General features: G+C 42.3%; 1 protein-coding gene across 5 annotated transcripts in view; it reads right to left on the reverse strand.

Annotated features, from left to right (window-relative positions):
• Positions 1 to 327: 327 nt before the first annotated feature.
• Positions 328 to 24,378, reverse strand: part of KANK1 (KN motif and ankyrin repeat domains 1) — a 59,962-nt gene continuing 35,911 nt past the window's right edge. For 3 of the 5 annotated variants that reach the window (XM_060102253.1, XM_060102250.1, XM_060102252.1), the window contains exons 3-11: positions 14,708 to 14,905; positions 13,948 to 14,056; positions 12,534 to 12,776; positions 11,046 to 11,133; positions 7,814 to 8,033; positions 6,045 to 6,187; positions 5,207 to 5,407; positions 2,777 to 2,875; positions 1,198 to 2,204 (exon numbers count right to left, since the gene is read on the reverse strand). In XM_060102253.1, the coding sequence (XP_059958236.1) occupies positions 2,142 to 2,204; positions 2,777 to 2,875; positions 5,207 to 5,407; positions 6,045 to 6,187; positions 7,814 to 8,033; positions 11,046 to 11,133; positions 12,534 to 12,776; positions 13,948 to 14,056; positions 14,708 to 14,905 (1,364 nt within the window). In that variant the 3' untranslated portion in view covers positions 1,198 to 2,141. Of the gene's footprint in view, positions 1,161 to 1,197; positions 2,205 to 2,776; positions 2,876 to 5,206; positions 5,408 to 6,044; positions 6,188 to 7,813; positions 8,034 to 11,045; positions 11,134 to 12,533; positions 12,777 to 13,947; positions 14,057 to 14,707; positions 14,906 to 24,378 lie in introns of those variants that run through there. The other 2 variants (XM_060102254.1, XM_060102255.1) reach the window with 2 other exon arrangements.

The following is a 24,378-nucleotide window of genomic DNA, read 5'->3' on the forward strand; positions in this document are numbered from 1 at the left end:
CTCTGGGAGGGAAAGAGACACTCATGAGTCCAGGTAGCTGTGACCTCACTTTGATGGGTCATGAAGGAGGATGGCCCCTCTGCCCCAGAGGCCCTGGAACCGTACTGGGAGAGCATCTGTTACCACCCAAGGTTGGCCTGAACTGCCAGCACTCTTTTCACAGTTCCAAGTTCTCTAAAGATGCAAACCTCTGAGCCCATGAAACAGGAGTTCCTGAGCCAGCACTGTGATGACACACCTGTTGGAAAAGTCTATTCTCTGGCCTCTTTCTCAAACTCAATAATGAGTGAATAAATGAAAGAAGGAAGGAGAGGAAGAAAGGAAAGAGAGGCTTAAGAAAAACCTCAGTGATATTTCTCCAATGCACCTGGCTCTCACAAACGGCCCGGGTTAAAGTTCACCACCGCAACTGTGCCATAACACCTGGTTTGCATTTTGGCTGCCATGCTTCTTCATTTTAAATGAGAAGGCATCAATCCCCTTTACTTTTTAAAAAGGACTTGAAAACAGGTGTTGTTGGGCCAACAGCACGCTGAAATAAAAAAGTCTCTCCGGGAGTGGGGTGGGATAAACGGGAGATTGGGATTGACACATATACACTACTATGTATAAACTAGATAACTAATGAGAACCTACTGTATAGCACAGGGAACTCCACTTAATGCCCTGTGGTGACCTAAATGGGAAGGAAATATAAAAAAGAGGGGATATCTGTATACATATAACTGATTCACTTTGCTGTACAGCAGAAACTAACACAATACTATAAAGCAACTATACTCCAATAAAAATTAATTAAAAAAAAAGTCTGTCTGGCTTCATCTTTCCTTTCGCATCACTTCAGGTTTCAACCAGTCATCCAGCAGCTGCCCCCAAATTAGAGTCAAGGGCCAGTGCTTCTGCACCTGAGAAGAGTTAGCTCAGAAGTTAACTTGGAGGTTACCTGTCTGATGAACTGTTTGCCTAATTAGGTCTTAAATTTCAGACTCATGACGTGCAACCTGAGTAATGAGCAGAGCTGGAAACGGAGTAGTTCTCTCAGAAGACGCCTCCTCTTGTCGGAGCCCTGGACCAGTGGACTGGGCACTCACCCTACCCACGCACTCCATCCATCAGCTTTTGCTGTCACTGCTGTAAGTCAATAGGATCGGGGCAGACGGCTGTCAGAGATGAAGCAGGGACAAGCAAAAGAGCTTAATGAAATTTTATTTTGAAAATATGGCAAGAGTCTAAGGCACTTCAAACATTTAAATACATATGAGACCAAAGCAAATGTGACATGGGATAAAGGAATCCATAAATAGGTGGAGAACTATACTATGCTTCTCTAGAGGCAAATATATAGCCAATTTCTCTAACACAATTCAACTTTTATCATTAGATACAGAGTTGTGCAATTATTAATAAAAATATGGTAATGTTACATGTCGTTCTTCACGTCTTTAATTACTATGGAATATAAAAGTTGAAAATACTGCATCAATTTTATATAGATACCCTTTACATAAAACGTCGTGTAATGCATCCATCTAGATAAAACCAACTGAAAAGACTTCCTTTTGTTAAGTTTTAAACTTTTTGAGAGTTTCAACTTTTATTTTTAAACCAGAAACCAGCCCAGGCCCAATTCACCGATGATCAAAGTCATCTCAACTTCCTTACTTTAAAATAATAAAAACAAAAGAAAAATCAACAAAACCATCCTGGAATGGAATTTTCAAAGAGCTTTCCAATGGTTCCATGTTTAGTAAATATAAATACTTGTGGGAAAGTTTAAAAACACCATGCCAGTGAGAACCTGATACTTCTCAGCACTGGTAGGGGGTGGAGAGAAGGAACACAAGTTGCCCACTCAGATCAGGTTACTATTTCCTACAACTGTACATAACGGAGCAGAGAGAGACTCAACAGCAAGTGTGCCCTACACAGACGGAAGATGGCCAGAAGGGATGCGTGTGTGCCTGGCCAGCAATCTCCTGCTGGCTCAGCTTCCACTGTGGCAGCTCCAGCCTTCAGCCCTTGGCTTTATGCGTTCTGTTTGCTGGTGAGCTCAGGCACAAAATACATTCAGTATCTGTCAGCCCAACAGGAACAATTAGCAGCTTAGTGGTGGCATGTAAGTGGACGGTATTTGCACATAATCAATCAAATGAACCTCGGTGGGTGGGACCAGGAGATGTCTTCCTTCCAAGCCTAGGGGTGCCCTAGAGACCAGGAAAGGAAAAAAACTGGGGGTTAATTAGTGACCTCAGGTAGATGTGTCCTCTGTGACACAGGACTCTGTCAGCCACAGTTGAGCACCACCTATAAGCCAGAGCGAGGAGAGCTGGAACACAGCAGACAGTCCACTAGCGGGCGCAGCTCTGGGGCCAGCGGGCTCGGCAGTGCCACGTCCAGCTGTCCTGGGAAGTCAACTTCCCTCTCAGAGTGAGCTCTGGGACCGCAGGCTGCAGCTCCCTGTCTGCTTTAAGAAAAATGCCAGGATGGTGATATGTTATTTATGGGCTCAAGATGTGCCATTTGGATAATTCTGTCCAGAATAAACTCTTCCTGTGAGGGTGTGAGGACAAGCAGGCATCCAGCCTCTGCTGTGCTAACCATTAGCACTCCTGGCCTTCTGGGTGGGGCAAAATGATGCATTCTTAAGTGCTGGACTAAAACCTTGATTTTCAGAATCATTATAAAACCTGTATCTCCTGTCAACTCCCCAAGGAAGGGGGCCCACTAGTCTGGTGGCTTTTAGCCTGTTTACAAATGCCAAGTGCACAACACTGACCGGAGACTGGGCTTTCGCGAAGTTGACGTGGGCATACAGCAGAACGGCGATGTCCTTGTGTCCTGCCTCCAGGGCTATTGAGAGCGCGGTGCTGCCATCCTTAAGAGGAGATGAAAAGAACAAGCTAGGTTGGATTTCTTAAACTTCCAGGTAGCCCAAAAGGTAACAACACAAAACTCTTTCAATTAGATAAGGTTCCCCAATCTAGCCATTTGTTCAGTCTTTTAGGAAACTTTTCTGGACCTCTAGGTGCTAGCCCTGAAGGATACAAGGATGACAGAGGCACAGCCCCTACCCTGCCCTCAGACAAGAATCACCCCATTATTGACTTTGTTGTTGCTTCATGGTACTTAGTGTGTAGGTCTGCACACCATGGAGACTCAACAAAAGCAGGCTGCCCACCAGCAGGGGGCAGAAGGTGAAGGTAGGGGGTAGAAACATAATTTAGTGTTTTTTTTTTCCCTTATAATTACAAACGAGCGGTCAAGTAGCGTGGTGTCTGTTTTGATGCCCTGCAATCTGCCAAGGATCTCTTAACTTTCCTCTTGGGGAGGGAGCTGATCCTACAGCCCTAACCACCCCTGTAGAATGCTCCGAGTCACATCTACATGTAAGCACTACATCCTGCTGCCTTGCAGAAATGTATCTTATGGAAATACGAGGGGAAACACTAAATATGGGAAAGAAAAATGTTCAGTTAAATGTTTGCTTTCCATTAAGATGCAGGAACTCAGATGGATATAAAGATGCATCAAGACAAAAATAGCATTCTGGACATCAACTCTACCTCAATCAAAAGTAGTAACAATAGGGGGCTTCCCTGGTGGCACAGTGGTTGGGAGTCCACCTGCCAATGCAGGGGACGCGGGTTCGTGCCCCAGTCTGGGAAGATCCCACATGCCGTGGAGCGGCTGGGCCCGTGAGCCATGGCCGCTGAGCCTGCACGTTCGGAACCTGTGCTCCGCAGCAGGAGAGGCCACAACAGTGAGAGGCCCGCGTACCGCAAAAAAAAAAAAAAAAAAAAAAAAAAAGTAGTAACAATAAAAAGACAAAAAACAGCACAACTTATTTTCTGTCTAGTCTTGGAATAAAGATGCCCTTCTGGTCACCAGCAGCAGGAAACAATTTGTGTGTGGTTTGAACCTTATGGTCCTCCCTACCACTCTGAATTCTGGGAGTTAACTTTTCTTCTGGAGGCCAGCTGGATGCCCTCCCGTTCCTTTAAGGATAAGGAAGTAGACAACGGGCAGAGGGAACCAGGATTTCTGCAAGTTACTGTGGCGCAATGGCCTCTTATTATTAGATCTACCAGCTGTTCTTTGCTAAGAGCAGAAGTAAAAGCAAACAAACAAAAACAAGGCACACGAAACATAGACTGTTCTTAAGGAAAGAGAAGTTGGAAACTGGCCCTCGGCTGCAGTGGAAGTAAAGGGAATCTGGTGCAACCGCAGCTCACGTGCTCCTGGGGGAGGTCACTGCAACTGCAGAAACCAGTCAGTCCTTCCTGCCAGTAAATACCTGCACTGATTCGCTCTTCCTGTTGGCGTGGGCCCACGAGGATCTCAAGTTTAGTGCAAAGGGGAATGTTTTCCCTCTAGGCTTTTTAGTGTTTGGGGCTGATGGAAGCTCTGGTCCAAACCTGTGCTCCACAGAGATAAACTTTCAAAAACAGAAGCAACCCAGCCAGACCTCTGGGACCTTTGGACCTTTGAACCATGTCGCCACCTAAATGTTAGTTCCTGTGCTGTGACTTATTGGTACTCCTCCCCTTCGGTTTGGAGACATCCAGAGCAGCAGGTTTCCTTGGAATGTTTTCCAGTCAAGGGGTTATCTGGGAATGGGACAGCTTGGGAACGGGGAGCGGAAGGAGATGAGAGTGACGATGATGGGAACAGCCCGAGTGGGAGTGCGAAGATGTGCTGAAAAGAAGCCAAGATGGTCCGGATCCCCTAGCTGATAAAATGTCACCGATTATTTACTCTGATGGGCCCTGGTGAAGGGTTTCCAAGTGGACCGGGGGCCTGGTCCTCTCTTCGTAGTGTCCGGGGGCCTGGTCCTCTCTTCGTAGTGTATCCATTTGTTGCCTACACTGCCTGCTACATTTGATTCTGTATTGTACATCTGTTTATTCCACTTCAGTATACTGGTTCTCGTACATGCCCATCACCTTCTTCCTTTTATAAATGTTTGGGGTGAGGCCTATTTATCTTTCTGCCTTTGGCTTTAGTTAATGGGAGTATTAGTTTGCAAAGAGTAAATGCTACCATGCTGGGCCGTGATGGGAAGTGGCCTGGATGGCAACACAAATCCCTGAGGAGAATAAAGGAGGATTTGTTCTCTCCCCTGGTCAAGCAGCACTCACAGAACCAACCCCCCACCCCGCAACTGTGTCCAGGCCAGGGGCCTGCAGGACCATTGGAGACAGCTTACATTGTCCTCCAGGTGGCCATTGCAGCCTGGCTGGGCCAGGAGCAGGTTGACGATCTCCACGTGCCCGTGCTCGCTGGCACACATCAGGGCGGTGGAGCCCTCGTCGTCCTGGATGTTGACGTCAGCCCCACAGGCCAGCAGGCCCTTCACCATGTCTATCCGCCCATGACTGACAGCCAGCATGAGGGCTGTCTGTCCTGCCTGTGGGAAGAAATGACAGCGGACTTCAGAAGCACATGCTGGGCTGGCAGTGTGTGACCTGCAGTGGGGCTGTGCTGGGGGAAGGGGAGGAGGGAGAGTGATGACAGGGGGAAACGTGGACATGGAATTACTTGGGGCCCAGTGGTGGAAAGGCACTGGAAAAAACTAGTTTCTCGTGAGCTATGAGCTAATAAGTAAGACCATAAAGTAATGAGTTAATTTTTCCCTTTAGCTTGGAGGATCTGTCTCATGACAGCAAGGAGCTGGGAAGTTCAGAAGGTGGTCACAAGTCAACTGTGAACACATTTGGATGAGAGGCACTCTGTGCCGGGCATGAAGGTGCTATAACATGGAGACAGTCAGGAAACAGTGGTCACCAGGTACATGGTGGGGATCCCTAGTCACTTACAGGCAGGCTGACCCATGGTCCACATGCACACTACTCCAGAGAGAACGCGAGGTAATGGAGGGAGAAGTTCCCAGTGTGAAGTTAAGCCAGTGTTTCCTTGGTGTGTTTGGTCATAAGGACCACCGGGCAGCCGCATGGACTGTGCTGAGGGGCGAGAGCACGGCAGGGGCACCCGTGCAGGTCAGAGCTACATCAGCCGGCACAAACCCTGGAAGCAAGCGCGTTCACCTGGCTGGCTTTGGCGTTCACGTCCCCACAGGCAAAGAGTTCTTCCACAACTCGCATGTCCTTCTCTGCTTCCACAGCGGCAAGGGCTGCCAGCATGATGGGGGTATACCCCGCCTTGTTCTGGTGATCCACGTTACATACATCTGCAAAGACATGAGTCTCTTCAGGGAGGAGCCATCTCCTCACAGCATCAGTTGTCCCCATGAACTAAAGGTATGGAGTTTAGAAAAGCCCAGTGAAATGGCCTTAGGTAGTCAAAGTCCCGGAGTGACTCAGAAGGAAATGTGAGAGATGTTTCATACCAAACCAAAGAAAAAAATTTTTTTCTATTTCATGAGAAATGACAGCAAGCTCTCTCACAGCACCTCCTGTTTGCAACTGGTGGTTGAACTGCAAAGTATCCTAGCCTCACAAACATGCTTTACGAAGCCACCATCTCAGTCTATATGGTGAGCAGTAAAAAGTGAAGTAAATCCAGAAAAGTGATTAACCAAAGCCATCCAACAATGGAATTAAAATAGTTTAATTTACCAAAATATCTTGTCCATGCAAATTTTCTAAGGGTGGATTAAACCGTTACTTTCAGGGGCAATCCTGAAATCTTGTTCTTAGCTTTCCTGGATATCATCCACTTCTCTGTTTAAACAGTAACTCCGGCTGACAGTATCACCAGCTCTGTTTATAGTCTGGCAAGTCTGAAAGGAAGGAGGCTTGGAATTCCTTCCTTTAAGCTGGAAACAGTTTTATCCTAACATGGCCCCTAAACTGGGGACAAGCAAACTTAGAAGAGAAAAAAAAGATAAATCTGTTTGGCTTCTTCTGTGCCTTAATCCAACATTCCCAAAACAGAGTAGACAAAAATTGGACAGTTGGGTCAAGAAGCAGAATGGGAAGATTGGACAATTGTATTGCATATTCTAAATCAGATGTTCACATTGTGTTCTCATTAATTGACTGAGGTACTGTGAACTCTGTTATCAGTTATAGTAGAAGTAAAAGTATGTATTTCAAAGATAAAAAAGTGACTTAGAGACTCAATGTATCACAGGGCTGTTCCATTTGAACAAAACGTTGAAAGCTCACTGTGTTGCAAGTACCACCCCCTCACTCCATGTTTAATACATGCACTGGCTATATTCTGGAATGGCAAATTCCAATTACGGACAAAACTTTTCACTGTTCTCGTCACTATGGTTCAGATGTAAGAATAACGTTTTCTTTTCTCTATGCTGATTCCCCAGGAACAGGGTGTCTTTTGGCGGGAATGGTGTTGATTCTACCACAATCTGTTACAGTGGCTTTGCTTGGCCCCCATCTTGACTAACTGCACGGCTCTGCAAGGCGGCTGGAGAGGAGTCATGGAACAAGGACAAAGAGAGCAGCTCACAAACACTACAGCTTTGACTCTGGCCCCAGGCGCAGCATTCTGCCTCTTGAGACTGAACCCACCAAGCCTGCATGATTCAGTTCAGGCAGGAACATGAGTCATGTGTGTTACCAGGGATACAACTCATCTGAACACAGCTCAACTGCAGCAAGAACATCCTCAACACCTCCTTTCAAAACAGATCTGGGATCTGTGTCACCCCGTTTTGTTTAAACCTCAAGCCTCCCGTGAATGACTCAAGAATGATTCTTGCCATATCACGGGGGAAAGCAATGAAAAGGCTTTTAGGATGGTCACGGAACTGGGGAGTGGATTGACCAGCTCCTTCTAAATGAGTCACAACCCAAGTCTGTTTGAGAAGAGACGGGGACAACCAACGTACCAGCGTCCAAGAGCAGCTTCACAATCTCGAAGTTGGAGTGGGACACACTGTAATGGAGGGCGGTGTTGCCGTTCCCGTCCGCCATGTTGATGATGTGACGCAGGACGTCTGGGGAGATGGCCTCAAAAGCGGCTATGTAGTCCCCCACCATGGCTGGGATGGCTGACTTCTGACTGGACACGCGGAACCACTCGTGCTGGAGAGTGTTCAGACAGAACCGCTGCCAAAACACCGAGCCATTGGCCATTAGTTCTTCTATTTATAGACATTTCTGAGACCTAGCTGAAAGCCTAAGAAACCAGGCCTTTTATAGTCAAAAGTGTGTGCAAATAGAATTTGCTCTCAAAAAACAACTAATGAAACCCAGAGCTCTCAGAGAAGCCTCAAATTCCAAACTGAAGTATCCTTCCTGATTTTAACACACACACATATTGTAACTTCTACAAAACAGGCCTATAGCACTGTGCAAGAATTATACCACCGAGGTTCAAATTCTGACTCTGCTACTGACGAGCTGTTCGACGCTGGGGAAGATACTTATTCTGTGCCTCAGTTTCCTCATCTGCAAAATGGGGATAATAAAAATACCTTTCCTTCACAGTGTTTGTGATGAGGATAAATGAGGCAACACATGTAAACCACTTAAGCCAGGCTCCATTTATTATTGAACTATTAATATTATGTAGGTATGCTGGCCTTGCAAATGATTTTCATAGTCATCAGGACAGGAGAAATTACTTAACACAATTATGCTGCTTCCTTCCTGTCCAGACCAACTTCAACTCCTTCAGCATCTCCACAGCACTAGGCTGGGAGACCATAACCATGCAGGCAACCCAATTCCTACTCCATCCCAAATACAAACGTTCAACCACAGAAAGGGAATAAAAAGCAAGTCTGAAACAAATTACTTTTTCCCATGAGGATCATCTGTATCTGGTCATCAGCCCCACTTGCTTTCCCTTAGGCTGTAGACACATGAACTTGGCATTTGTTTCATGGATGATCAAGTCAAACTTGGACATGAAGTTCAATGTAGACTGGGCAGAGCCAGTGCTGGTGATGGGGGAAACTACAGTGCTTTTTTCATGGACCCTCTTTCATATGAGTTTATCATTCATTTGTGCTTTGCTTGTTCTTTAAAAGTTTAAAAATAAATCAAGAAAGATGGAAAGCTTATGTCAAAAGCACCAGAACCCATGTAGTCTTCTTTCTATAGAAAAGGTGGAACTGGGATTACAGAACACACCCATCTCTTTATCTTCCTGCTACTAATTATTCAGGTGTATCCAATTCAATCATAGTTTGGGTGACTGGAGGAAAAGGGTCCTGGCCAGGAAATAATTCACCTAATTTTTCTTTTCTTCTGCTCACTCTTTCACATATTCAGATTTCATTTTTTGGATGCTTCACATAGAAAGAAGGGAAATTATGGCGTCTGGGTGTCGAACTCAGTTAGAGCTACATATTCAGTGTCCTGACATGGTTACATGGCCCTGGCATTGTGATCATTCACATGTCCAAGACTTTTCACAGCACAGCACTTTAAACACTTCTTTACTGAATGAATATCCAATCAACAAAAAAATGTACCAATCCTGGAGTATGTGCCCGACAAAATGCTTGACAATTGGGGCTACAAAAATGTAAAGTCCTCCCTGAGGACCACATAACCTAGTATTTTGGGGAGGGTAAAAGAAAAAGTGTATTAAAGCTATAAAATCTGGGGTCTGAAAGCACCAGTTTTAAGTTCAGGTTAAACCTAGTGGGAAACATTAACACTGCAGTGACCTTTCCTGGTTTTACTATTTGTGACCAAGGCATAGACAGGCACTTAGTCTATACTGGTGGAGCTCAACATGTAGATCCATGTCCAGGCCAGGGACTTCGTTTAGTATTTCCTTCTATAAACATCATTGCCATGCTCCTTTTTCAGCACAGTATTTGAATGTCAAGATTCAGCTGGCTCTGATAAATTTAAGTTTCTATAGCAATATAAACAAATAGAAGAAGATACCATAATTAAAAAAAAAAGATGCCATATAATAAGGTAATATGCTTTAGCTGGGATAAACAAAACATGGACCAGTACTTAAGATAGGTATAATCTAGTCCCAGCATTAACTAGCAGTTGACATTCCGGGCAAGACTCGTAATCTTTAGGGCCTCAGTTAAAGCAGGATGGACCAGAATAGAGTGGCCTCGTAGACACAGGCACCCATGTACTTCTCATGCCTGTGCCAGCCATCACCAATTCTCCTTCAGATTGTGTTTGTTGTATGAGGAAGACTATTTGCCTTTCCAGCGTTAGATAATTCCATAAATCCCTTCTAGTCTTAACATTTTGGTTTCATAATTCTATAAACCCGTGAGACCTATGAAACAACTTTCGCACCAGCTGCAGACTTAAGTTATTTAGCATAAAACTTTCATATTAAATCTACTGCTAATATGCAAAGATTCAAATGCACATTACTATCTAAAATAACATGAGATGCTACACTTTCTCAATGCACTGAATAGAGCTGTCAACCAGAAGGCTGGTCTAACCTATGAAAGAAGCCACACATCTAAATGTCACCAATGCATGGGAGAGCAATACTTGTAAAGGATATCAGAGTCACCATTGCCATGGAAACATTTATCTGTCCTATGTTATGCTATTCATGCTCCCTAAGGCAACCACCAACGTCTTTGCTTCTGAATCTCAAGCTGCGAGAAGATAAGTGCAGTTATTTCTAGGTTTAAAAATAGCGACTGCCTGCATTCCACATCAGAACATAATATGCAGTTTCATAATTGAAAGGAATGCTGTCCTCGGTCCAGATAGGTTTCTCTTAAAAACAAAGGCTAACTTAAAAAATTCTGGGATTCTGCTCCCTAGATCACAAGGTTCTGTAAGCAACAGGACATGCAGAAAGGTGACGAATGAGTGAAATTAGCCCTCCTTTCCATGTGCAACTATATGCCTCTCGCAGATGCTCAGCTCCCAAGCAAAGTACAGGGTGGAGAAAGGAGATCTGAAAGGAGATCAGGCCTGAGGGAAACGTTCACAGGGTGGTCTGGTGAGCAGGGCAGCAGGATATTCACTCTGCCCCCACACACTAGGAATAGTCTGGGGGAAAAGCGTGCAGGCAACAACAGCTCAGGGGCAGGCTAGAGAGGCCTTAACTGTGGTGTCCACTCAGCCACTTTGTACAGACTGGGGACAGTGTCTGTAGGTCAGACTCACCATATCCTTGCTGGTCAAAGCTTTGGGGTCATTTATGTTATTTTTCAGTAAGTTGCATGCAGACAACATCTTTTCACTTAGTTCATATCTAAAAGAGGAAAGAATAAAAGAAAGAGAGCTCATGACTGGCCACAAAAGGAAAGGCATTTTTACCTCAAACTCTATAACCCTTCACAAGACCGGAGGCCCCAAGTCAACCTTGGCAGGTTGTGGTGCTGCTAGCGCTTCCCTGGTGGAGTCTAGGCGTCCGAGGACTGATGTTACCATACAGAGCCAAGGCCTCCAGCCAGAGCTCGGATCTTTTCATGAGGGTAGCTTTCGGCTTCACCACTCTGGCCTGTGTGACGTTATGGAATAACACTTGGATATTGTTTGCTCCTTTTGTTCTAAATTCTTAAAAATATTTTTACTCTTGAGGGGTTGAAGAGGTCTGAATTACCACCTGCCCATTATGCTGACCAGCGGACCACACATCTGAAATCACATTTGGTGACTCAAGAAGTGTTTGTTTAACCCACATGAAAATATAAACTTAAAAGTCAGATGACATATGGTATATAAATTATACCTCAATAAAGCTGTTCAAAAAAAACCAACAGATGTCAAGTTATTGAGCCACTTGAAAATACTTGGAAATATAAACTAAAGACACTTACCTTGTGTTAATGCAGTTAAACATTCATTTGCCAAATGAGAGGTAAGTTTTCTGAAATGTTCTAGTTACACTTCACATGGTGAAAAACCATGCTGAAATTTCCAACTGTTCTACTCTCTTCTGTTTTATAAGCATCGATTCCATACTTGTTAAGTCTTTAAAATTGACTACACTTTTAGGTACATGTTTCAGCCAACCAGAGTGTTTATTTGATATTTCAGCTGCTGTTTACAACATTCCCAAACCCATTCTTGCGGTGTTCCCAATCACTCAATGAGCAACAAAATATGGGCATGTGACTGATTACATCATCCTTATAGTAAATGTGATCTTTGGTTGAGGCCAAAAACTGTTCCTCTCACACACAGTGATCCTGTAATAACAGTACTGACACCTGTATGAGGATAAATGGCTAATGATAAAATCTGAAACTTTAAAATGTGAAATGTGTTGGTCACAAAAAATTCTAATATATCTTTAAATATAAGGTGGGTTGTTCAAACAATGGAAGCTTTAGTGGTGCTTAACAATTATGTGGATGGTGACTCCACATATAATATTAGATAGCAAATAGTTAAACAAAGGTGAACAGGTATCAAGCCCTTCCCTTTGCTACTGTAAGAGATCTAGCAGTTATCATTTTTGCACTTGTATTTATTAGCATCATGACAAGAGGTACACACCTCTGAGGCACAGGTAAAGTGCAGCCCTCCTTTGGTGAGTGGAAAGACCAAACTCATAGATTCAACTGCACAGTCTCCTGATCGGCCAATTCTACTCCCGAAGTACATCAAACATGGGAAGGGTGAGGGGAGGGGGGGAATGTACCACACCTCTCTCTGATTTCCACCTTCTCAGGTTCACATTCTGGAACCTGCATTTCATCTTCCACCCTGTTGGACGTGAAACCTTCCACATTAACTGCATGGTGGCCTTCTGCCTTTCCCCGAGTGTCTTCGTCCTCCTCTTCCTCCTCCTCTTCCTCAGGAGGATACTCAGGGACATCACACTCGTCTTCTGACTCGGAAGAAGAGCTTTCATCTGAGCTGGAATCATCACTTGAAGTGGTTTCATACCTAGGTGGCAATTGGGAGTTCAGGAGATGCAAGGTGTGCCCATAAAGACCCAGTGACAGAAATGTTTATGAAGGGAAACCTGCTAACTGACTCCAGAAATTTCATCAGTGGTTTTAGAGCCTGTACTTAGAAGTTCAGAGTAAGGTCTATTTAGAAGTCTGGTGGTTTTGAATGGGTTCTCACTTACAAGGAATAACCTAGGTTGCCAAGTGGTATCACATACCACTTGCAGAAAAAAAAATATGTATATATACAGCACCTCTGGCTTAATATAAATCAGAGGAAATTCATTTTATGGAAACCAAGTCTGTAGTTTTTCATCTTTCCTGTTCTTTTTCTTTCCCCCTTTCATTCTTCTTATTTTGTACCATTAATTTTCCCAGTGTCCAAGGTGAACATATTATGTAAGTTACCAATAGTTTCTCTGGTACACACTCTCCAAACTGTGGGACATATTACCCAATAAAACGTTAAACATCTAGAAAACTGACAGCACTGTTATATCTTTGTGGTATGCCCTACTATAAATGTTATCTCAACTAACTCTGCACTATTGCTTTCTTGCCAAGGCCATGAATGGATTAATAGATTAGTTGCTTTGATTCAACTGTAGGAGGACAAACAGGCTTAACTATTTATCTGGGCCAATTAAAGGAGAAGGAATAAACAACTAAAACACATTCTATTTAGAAAGCAAATAACTGATGGCATGGCGAGGTTACTCTTCAGGTGAAAGGCCCTACTATTTTGTTTGTAAACATGGAGAGCTAAGCAAAACAACCCATTCTGAAGGAGTGGACGACTATCCCTGGACCATGGAGTGATGTTCTCAGTCTCTGGTTGTTGCTCAGTTCTGATACAGTTAAGTACAAGCTGTCCAACAGGGAACCTGCTGCCTGTTGCTTTTGTTGAAGGCCATTTGTTTCAGATCAGAGGTGAGAAGATGTAAATTACTCAGCTTCATCATGTATCCTTTCAAGAGTGAAATATCCTTAAAGATAGCAAGAAGAGAGAAGGGAAGCCCAAATGCACCTTTCTGAGGAGGGAATCTTTCGTCACCCAGATGTGGTAGCATCCCAGACTAGGCACCTTTAAACATGACTTGAGTAGGCAGGAGGCAAAGGAAACAGACAGACCGCGTATAAACACTAGTACCACCATCTTTCCTTACCCTCCATTAATGCCAACAAACTGAAGATTCTTTTTCGCTCCATTTGCATCTTTGTTGGCATCTTTCTTCTTCATGATGGACTTCAGTGTACTTTCATTATTTGAACATACTGTGGAAAAGTGAATCATGGTGATCAAAATTAATACAACTCATACCCATACAAGTTAAGTGAATAGGTACTCTTTCTTCATGTACATTTATTTTTTTATTCATGTTAATATAGATCTTGGCATGTATATATGAGAAGCTTGCCCAAAATCCACTGGAAAATTGTGTGTGTGCAAAGAAAATACTTCAAAGTTCCATTAATAATGTTCTTTAAATGGAAAAAAAAAATCCATTCGTCCTTCCAGACATAACAAAAGCAGTGACAACTAGCATCTGTATCAGGCTTTACTGTTTATAAAGTGATGTCACGTCTCACCTGATCCTCAGAAACCATCTAGGCACTAAGATAGGGATTATTAGTCCTTTGTTTTTCAGTTGAGATAACCTGGAAAAAAATTTATACCTGCCAGACTATGAAAGAGTGAAATGCTGTTTAAAATATTTTGTCATTTGCAACATCAGATGAGTTTTCTTAAGGGGACTGCATGGCTTTCTTTGATAATCTTAAAGATATTCTAGGTCTACCTTCCTAACAACTGTGTAATCATTCTTCCAGGTCAATTTATAAGGCACACTGGCATTAGACTGGAATGCTGACAACTCTGGTCCTAGAACCCTGATGCCGAGAGGGGCCGTGAGTGAGCAAAGTTACCATAGAGGCCAGCGGCTATCTGGTCGTCTGTCAGGTTCACTGGAGACAGCGTGCTTTCCTGAGTGGGGAAGGTATCCTGGCTGCTGATGGGCTTCCCTTCTGTGGTCCCCACCTCTTGCTCATGCCGGGATGTCTGGGAGTTTAATGGTCCTCCTGATTGAAGACTTCCACACTTACAGGTGTATTCCAAATTACTGCCTGTCAGGAAGGAGAAGGTTGTAGAAGTGTGTGATGCTAGGACCAAATAAAATGGGCTAAATGGTATAAAAAAAAAATCTTGCAACTCATCCTTTTCTCAAGTGCTTTTCTGGTGTTTTCTTTTTGCATAATTGGCATTAATAGCCAAGCCATCCAAAATCAAACCCCCAAGGCCTTCTTGACTGTGACCCCTTCCCTTTATGACCACATCTGGATTGGTCAAACTCCACAGTGTGCCTCTCTCCTCTCTGTTCTGGTGCTATCACCTAACTTTGGCCTGGGCCACCAGTGTAGCATCCTGACTGTCCCCTTTCCTTCACATTTCCCCCTCTCCCGCACTGTTGCAGAGTAGAACTCCCACTCAGCTCAAATCCCATCCTGACTCCAGCTAAAACGAAACCTGAAAAACCTAAAAAGCTCCCCACCACTCAGGAAACGTAGTCCATACTATTTAGCCAGATTCTACACCATCTGCCACTCGGCACCAACTTACCTCTCCAAGTTTATTTCCCACTATACCTGTGGTCCTTTTTGGGGTGCGAACTGCACCCCAGTAGATGGAACTCCTCCCAGTGTAGAAAGTAGGGTCTCTTATTCTCCCAAGAGCACAAAAGCTTATTTTCTTAGCTTCTTTTCTTCTACCTGGTGATGTTCCTTCCCTACCCTCCCTCACATGGCCAACCTTCCCATCGCTTCCTCTTCCGAGCCTTCCCTCATCTCCCTACCAGAAATTAATTCTCCTTTCTCTTAACTCTCATGGCCCATCTTTCAGACTCTCTTATAAGATCTATAATACAATGTAGTAGTTGATTCGTGTGATTGTCTTAAGACTCCCTTCTTGTCTGTAAATATTTTGAGGGTGCCACATGGTTCTAATCAACTTTGCTTCTCTCACCACATCTTCTAGATTGCTTTTACATATGTTAGGTACTTAATATTTGTTTACTGGACTTCCCTGGTGGCACAGTGGTAAAGAATCCACCTGCTAGTGCAAGGGACACGAGTTCGATCCCTGGTCCGGGAAGATCCCACATGCTGCGGAGCAACTAAGCCTGTGCACCACAACTACTGAGCCTGTGCTCTAGAGCCCGCGACCCACAACTACTCAGCCTGCGTGCCACGACTACTGAAGCCCGCGTGCCTAGATGCCGTGCTCCACAACAAGAGAAGCCCGTGCACCGCAACGAAGAGTAGCTCCCGCTCGCCGCAACTAGAGAAAGTTCGTGCGTGGCAACGAAGACCCAACGCAGCCAAAAATAAACAAATAAAAAATAAATAAATTTCTAAAAAAAAAAAAAATGAAACTACATTAAAAAAATATTTGTTTACTGGTGAAGCAGAAAAATTGTATTATTGTTACGTAATTTACACACACACACACACACACACACACACACACACAAGTATATCACAGAATTTTTAGTGTGGCTGACATTTCCTAATTCTGCGAATGGTACTTTGTCCACTCACAATGCTCCCTCCTCTAGCTCCGGAGGAACGGGGTGCTCCCTGGTGATTCCTTCACAAATCCACCTCCCTCCCCAGCACACACAGACAGTACTAACTGTAGTCCTCCAAATAATATTCAATTGCCCCCACGACCTGATGTGTCCCCCTAACAGCAAATAAGAAATGTCTCAAGTGCCTTTGCCTTACTTGAAGTAAACAAAGCAAGGCATTTGTCTTCATTCCTCCTTTTCCAACTTCATTCATCATTACTTTGAAATTACTGCAGTAACCTCCAAAGAGTCTCAGTATGTTAATCCTCAAGTACCAGAATACTTCCCAGAGAAACACTTTCACTAACCACTTCTCCATTCAAGGACCAACAATGATTTTTAAAATGCAAATACATAAATAGTTTTTATTGTTATTGAAACCTTAAACAGCCACAAAAGTAGACAACAGTATAATAAACCCCTCTGTCCCCAGCACTAGCTTCAATAATGATCAGCTATCTGGGCTCATCTACACCTCCTCCAACCACTCACACTGGATTCCTCTGAAGCACAAGCTGAAGACCCTACCACTTTCATTCATAAATATTTTAGTATATATTCCTAACACAGTTCTCAAAAAGTAAGTATAAAGCTAAAACTATCAAATCTAAAAAAAGAGAATTTAAAATGATCACATATCTGGTCAGTATTCACATTTCTCCAATGATCTCTTAAAATTTTTTTTATAGAGTGCTTGAATCAGAACTTCAGTCCTATATTTCCACTGGCTGCTATGGTTTTTAAGTCTTTTAATCCATAGGTTCTCTTTCCTTCTAAACACGGCTTTAAAAAATATTTTTAAATTGAGGTATAATGTATATACAGTAAAATGCACAGAATTTCAGTGTCGAGTTTGATGAATTTTTGGAAATGTACATGCCTGTGTTAGCACCTCCCTAATTCAGAAATAGAACATTTCTAACAACCCAGTAAATCCACACTTCCCACCTGCTGCCCTTTTCCAGATAATCTTCCCACTGGAGGCAAATACTCCTCTTCTCCAGAACTTAGTTTTGTAAACGAGGGCTTTTTAAAGCTTCTCCCATCAAGGTCCACCCTCTCAAGTAGGCATCTGAAGATCCTTCACAGTGAACACGGACAGCTTCTTCTTTCCTGGGGTAGTTTAACTGCTCAACAGCTCCTACCCTCTACTCATTCGGAGTGGTCTGGTGACTTAATGACTCCCACCTCTGTGCCCTTCCTTGCTAGACTGTCCTACCGGCCTAGAATTTCAGCTTTCTTTACCAGCAGAATTCTACCCATATTCTTTTCAAGGCTTGGCACCATTTCTATTTCCTCTAGTCTTCTTCCTGTGATACCACTCCACAAAGATCTTTTCCCCTCACTGCTCTGCAGCACTTACTGTCCAGACCAAAATATACCCTGCCCTCCGTTTCCTTGGTCTCACATGTGTTCGCTCTGTGAGAAGGGAAGTCCCTGAGTTCCTCCATGCTACATTCTTACCTGGGGTCCTCTTCAGTGCTCTGAACAGTGCTGGACAATGGAAAGCCTTAAATAAATGCCTGTGTAATTCAATGGAAAGTCACAGGGATTCTGTTAAGACTAACTAGCAAGGCAAAGAACAACGCTAAGCATTAAACTAGTTCTCATTAGCTGGATCAGAGGAAATTTGTCACCTTTATTGCCAGAAAATGTTTTTTAGATGGTGTTGAAACTCTGGCTCTCTTGAGTGACCCAGAAACAATTGTCTGAACTTGATAAAGATCCATTGTGGTTAGCGGGCACACATAAGATGACACACGCACGAGCCTAAGACTGACAAATGACTGCTGTGTTTCACTAAAACACAGGAAGAGTGCAGCCAAGAAAGCCAAAAATAAAGTGGCCAACAAAATTCAACGGTCTCAACCCTGGCTGCCCTTTAGAGTCACCTGAGTTGGGGGCGAAGCTTTTAAAAATACAGATACAATGAAGTATATGCAGGTGGGCCCAAGTATTAGCAATTTTTAAAAGCTCTGCAAACGATTCTAATGTGCAGCTAGGATTGAGAACCAGTGAACTAAATTAACCAATCAAAAATTTGCTGAAAACAATGTGAAACTTGACTGCCAAAAACAAGAGTTTAGACTTCCCTCCAGTTTCGCTCCATCAACTTGGACCATGTGAGTTATTAGGAATTATTGTTGGTTTAGTTAGCAGCCCTGGACCACTAATGGTAGAAGTCCATGACCAACAGTAAATGCTATGCAAACAATAAGGGTAAAACAACAGAAGTAATCACCAAACACCTTCACAAGTCTGGTACTATGGCTTAGCTGCTCAAAATTCCCCCCAGGGCACAACAAGTTTCCGAAGGCACCACTGGGGAGTTAGTGAACAGGGGAGTGGGCAACTGTGTGGTCTTCGGTCGTTAACTCAAACTTATAATGGTCATAAATGCCAATAAAGCATGAGCTTCATTTTATGACTTGACCAGATTAGTGATAAGTAAAAGACAGCAAATGACAGAAATCTCAGTGTTCTGGAAAATAAAAGCATCCTTGAAGTATTAATTCTAATTCGAAAGTACACTTAGCATTTAATACCTGGATAATTATACTACTAGCTAAGGCAAACTGTAATGAAAAATAAGTAACTTAAAAGGAAAACTTTCTTTATGTTTTTGACTTTAGAAAAGTTAAAGCAAAGTACTTGATATTTTTAAAAAATCAATGAAAAATACAGATGGAGAAATTTTTAAAGAGAACACCTTCTCCAGTTTCCTCTGTGATATTTATCCACCTGGAATGGGTATTAGTTGTTGGTATATAGAAATCTGTTTCTAAATCTGTTAGAAAATTGATATTTAAAAATATATTTAAATGGATCTTAAAAGTTGCCCTGCTCACATACTGCAATGCTTCTGGCACGATGACTCATATTTTTATTTATAATGCCAAGTGCCTTCTAAAAGCACAATTATGAACAGTGCGGCCAACTAATTAACCATGTTATTGTGCCAAATTTTCATTTAAACATTCTGATTTGATTTTTAAAGAACATCTAGCTTACTTGTCAAAAAGGTAGGACTGAAATTTCTGAGTCATAATGGAGGCCGTTCAATCATTTAGGCATTTTCCCGAAGTGTAATTAAGAATTCAAAGAGGTCTAAAATAACACTTCTAGTTTTTCCATAAGGAAAAGGGCTTGAGCACAAATTCACCCTTTTCAGCCCACATGTTGGTTTGGGGAATAGACAGTAGGGATTATTCATGAAGGATCACCTTCTTTATTTGGTACACATTACCTGTGAGGGGAAAGTATGTAGCTTTGATGGAGGAGAAAGGACAATCCCTTTCTGTTTGCAGGCTCTTGGCTCAGAACTCTGCCTGAATACCAATGCGTGTGGCCACCAACATAAAGCCACTAAATGGTAAGAGCCGCAGTGTAATAATTTCTAGGGCCACTTTAATATTTTCCTGAGAACATACCAGATAGCTGTCATGAATGTATCTAAAAGTGGGTACTTAGAAATCAAAATGCTGAGTGGATTAAGAATCAGATTCTCCCTCACCACAATGCCACCCACATTTAATTACACACCAACCCAAGACCTGACCCAGAAAACCCACGCTGACAGGTTGCATTAACTGTTGGGTTAAACAGATGTGCTCTGTGTTCTTCCAGATGCAGCTAACGTCGTCGTCCTCTCCACACTAAACTCATCTCTTCCCTAAACCTCAGAGAGCTTAATGGCAACTGAATGCTTCAAGCACTTTTATTTTCACATTATTTGGTGGCTAATATATACCCCCCATAGGTTATCATTCATATTTCTGGTATAAGTGTCTTGGCTTCCCAACTGGATTGCAAGTTCAAGGCTTCGACCACTTTCTCTTTCTCTCTGCTTTAGTACCACACTTTGCATATAGTTGACACTGAATGCATAGCTATCAATTGACCTGAATAGAGATGGGAACAGAGCAGACTTTAAACATCTTTACTGAGATACAAACGACTCGCTGATTGGAGGAAGAACAAACAGTTGTAACCATCACCCAATACCAACAATTCTTTCATCGTTTATGACTGGACATCCAGAAACTTAAAGCCATTTCTGTTCTTAAAAAACACCAATCTCCATGCGTTAGCCAGAAATGAACTATATACTTTACAATTCATTCAGAGTAGAAGTGTCAAAGTAAACATGCATCTTTTTCCAGAGTGCATACATTTCACTAATACCCATTTAAAATGATAAAGCATCAGTTTAAAAGAAGAAGATTTTCAAACAAGTGTCAACTGAAGGGCTCACAAAGTGGTGGATTTTAAATCTTTGTAAAAGATTTTCCTCGGGGCTGAAGTGCTTTTTCCCAAGGTCTGTAACAGATGTCCTAGATCTGTAATTTCAGTCTCTGAGGGTCAACTATCCCTTCTGAGAATCTGATAAAAATCATGCACTTTCTTCACAAAAATTCCAAACACAAAACTATTCATGAAGCTATGGAGCCCAGATTAATAAGACTCACTTTAAGGCTGTTTATTCCAACAGTATTTCCCTGCAATAGGGCCCAAGTGTGCCTATTGAGTCGTTGGTGGTAGCAGTGGGTGGCAGCAGAAAACTCATGAATTTGGGGGAGAAAAGTTCTTCTGATGAATCTGATGGGCAGCCTGGTGAAGAGCTACTTTTACAGAATAATTCTGCTGAAAGGGCCCAAGCAAGAAAAATCTAATCCTACCCTCTCATGACACAGGAGGACACGGCAGCCCAAACCCCCCTAAAGTGTTATTGCAAGTTCTTGGGCAGCCAGAACCAGATGTCAGCTCTCTGACCTCCGGGTCAATGGACTTTCACATCATGCTATCACACACCACAGGGTTCCAGAAACATTTGGTTTGGATTATTCAATGCTTGTAGCATTTACTAAAAGAAACTTGTGATTTTAAAGAAAGGTACTGGGACAAGTAAATGGTATATGATTTGAACTAAGAAAACTAACTAAAAATGGTATTTTGTAATGACTTAATTTTCCCTGCTTTTGCTTTGGCTCAGATCTCCGTCTACAAAATTGCTTTCACAGTTACGGGAATGACTTCAAGTTCATAAATTTTTTTTAGCAAGCCCAAGAAAACTAAGAGTGCAAATATGGAAGCTGATTTAAAAAGCAGTTCTTTTATTCCGGTATGAGAGATGAATTTTCTATAAATCATGTGGCAGGCAGTTAAGTTCCACTGTTATAGATAGTTCTGTTTGTTATTTGCTCAGAGACAGTTACATATTTTTAGAGTATTTGTAACTGCAAGTCATTTGTCTAGAATTTTCTCTCTCCAGAGGGAAAAAGGAAAAGGAAAAAAAAAAAAAAAAGTAACCCACTCCTCAAACCAAAACAATCCAATTGATTTACAGAAAGAATAAACATTTTTTTCCCTGAGGTTTCTGAGAAACTTATTTCCTCTTAATCTTTTAATTCCATGAAAGAAAATATTAAATACATGAAACTCATACTACTAGTAATTAAAAGTACTTTACAGATCATCTTTGATTACCACCAAATTCCAGCTGCATCAAAACTGTGACATTGTCTCTTAAATCCTGAAAAAATGTTTGTGATGTTTCATGTGAAAAATACATAGGAGAATATGTACGATTCAAATGCTGTCAAAACAGAATGTCTCTAAAATACAGACCTGCACACTGTACACACCAAACCCACAAGGGGTTACCCCATGAGAGCATGTGGGAGGCTCTCAGTATTGTATGCTTTCTGAACTGTTAATGTGTTATGAGCACATACTCCAGTTATAACTTCAAGAAACTGAATAGGAGTGTTAGGCATTATTATTATGCTGATAAAAATAATGCTCTTTTGCATACTAAAAAGCAATACCCTCAGATCTTCAACCCTAGGAAAACTGAAGAGAATTCTCTGGGTTTGGTACTAATATACACCTAATTTAATTTTAGGCTTCATTTTGAGCTTTGACACAGATTCTGAGAGAATCTGAATTGAAAATTTATTCTACTCATTTTGTGTTTTCCCATTGTTATTGATATATTTCTTTATCTTGATAAAATTATTAGCTGGGGAGGTGTAACAATTGGGGGGTGGGGGAAGGCGATGGCCAGCCAGAATTACGAAGACAATAATTTGCATTAAACACAAAAGACTATTTGTAGCGCATTTGTTTGGCAATTTGTTCTAGATCTACATTTCCATTTCTGCAAGTACAGAAAACAGTTAACAGCAATGAGAGCCAGCATTTATCCTCTGTGGTGCAGACTATCCCAAATGCTTTACTCATACTGACACACTAAATCTTCATTTCAACCCTGTAGGGGAACAAAGACAACCTGTCCTAGTGCCGAGAAGGAATTCGAACCCAGAATACCTGGCTTTGGAGCCCAAACTTAAATTCTTTAAATTAAAGTACTAGGTTCACATAAGTGATCATTTATACGCTCTTTGTGGTGATGTCAAACTCAAACTTCCTATCATTTGATTTGGGGAAGAAAGTTTGAGATGACTACCTTTCTATACTCCATTTTCCTTTTGGTACAGAAATGTATTCTAGACTGTATGTGAGCAATATTCTGTAGTGTTCGGTGTGAACAATAAGCTGGAGTACATTTGACACACCTTCACTCTTCACAGCCTGCAGACGTTGAGATCCCTACTACACTGAACTGCTTTCATTTCCAGCCCATACAACACACACGAGATAACAAAAATGTAATTCTCTGGATTGAGTTCCTAACCTAATTCCTTCGTTAGAACTTTAAAGCAAAATACAAATGTGATGGGAATTACAGAAATAATTTAAAGTTGTTCTTGCATGCTCTGAGACGGAGCTGCCACTATGATCAAATAAGTTCTATGAAGACTATTTGTACTTTTGTTCACAAATGTTGTAGGTCTCCTGCATTTTAGCTGATTAATTAGGTGTTCATGTGTAGGGTCAGATCGAAATAGTGATGTCTGGAATGTCAGTGTGACTGGAAATAGACCAAAAAACACTGTAACACAGCCAGACAAAACCTCCTCCCTGGGTCTTGATGCTCTGGGTGTCAGGCAGATTATTCCAACGATTCACCTGAATATTTATGGCAGGAATGTGAAATAGAAACCCCAGTTTCGGGAGGAGGGAGGAAGGCTGGCAGGAAAAGGCTCTTACAACGGATGATGCACTGTACCATCTGTGTCTGGAGGTATTTAAGAGTTTCATTTTGACTTCAACATCTGACATCATGATTTTTAAAAAGAAGTAGAAACAGACATATTATTAGTTACTTAAGACCTTGCTTCGGTTCAAACATCATTTTAATCTCTTGACTCTAAAATGACTCCCTGTACATTTATTAGACTCCTTTAACTCCAAAAGGCAAAAAATCTGTCATACATCAGCTGTCACTGTCATGTTCAATTTTCTTCCACAATAAGCTATGTGTTCCACAGCACAGCTACTAAAAACTAACTAATTCAGGTTTGGAGGTGAAACCTCAGGAGATATAAAAATAATCTATTTCAGTCTATTTTAACCATTGCTCTTTTGGTTATAGAGGGAAACAAAGAATTTGAACTTTTTGTTTATTAAGTTACATTTAAGTCTCTACTGCACGTTTTCACATAAAATTAAATTTAATGCACACTACACCAATCATTTGAAGCATTTTAATTCATTTTATGTGTAGCACTTAGCCAGAGTAGAGAGTGTGTTTTCTTAGTACTTCCCAAACCTCAGCTACACTTTGGCACATCAACAAAAGAAACCACACTGGACGTGCTAGCAGCACCACCCCCAGGACGACAAAGGCCACCCTGTGCTTACTGGGGGCCAGTGATGAACACACTGACAACCTTACAGGATGGATGCCCTTTGACTGCCCATTTCACAAGGAAGTATAAAGAAGGATGACTTTCCTTCCCCAGGTCATGCTGCTTTGTGACAGCTGGAGAGCCAGGAATGGAACCCAGTGGTAGGATGATTCGAGCCCTGGTCTGGGAAGACCCCACATGCCGCGAAGCAACTAGGCCC

Source organism: Mesoplodon densirostris, chromosome 6, assembly GCF_025265405.1.
Source record: "Mesoplodon densirostris isolate mMesDen1 chromosome 6, mMesDen1 primary haplotype, whole genome shotgun sequence".
Lineage (NCBI taxonomy): Eukaryota > Metazoa > Chordata > Mammalia > Artiodactyla > Ziphiidae > Mesoplodon > Mesoplodon densirostris.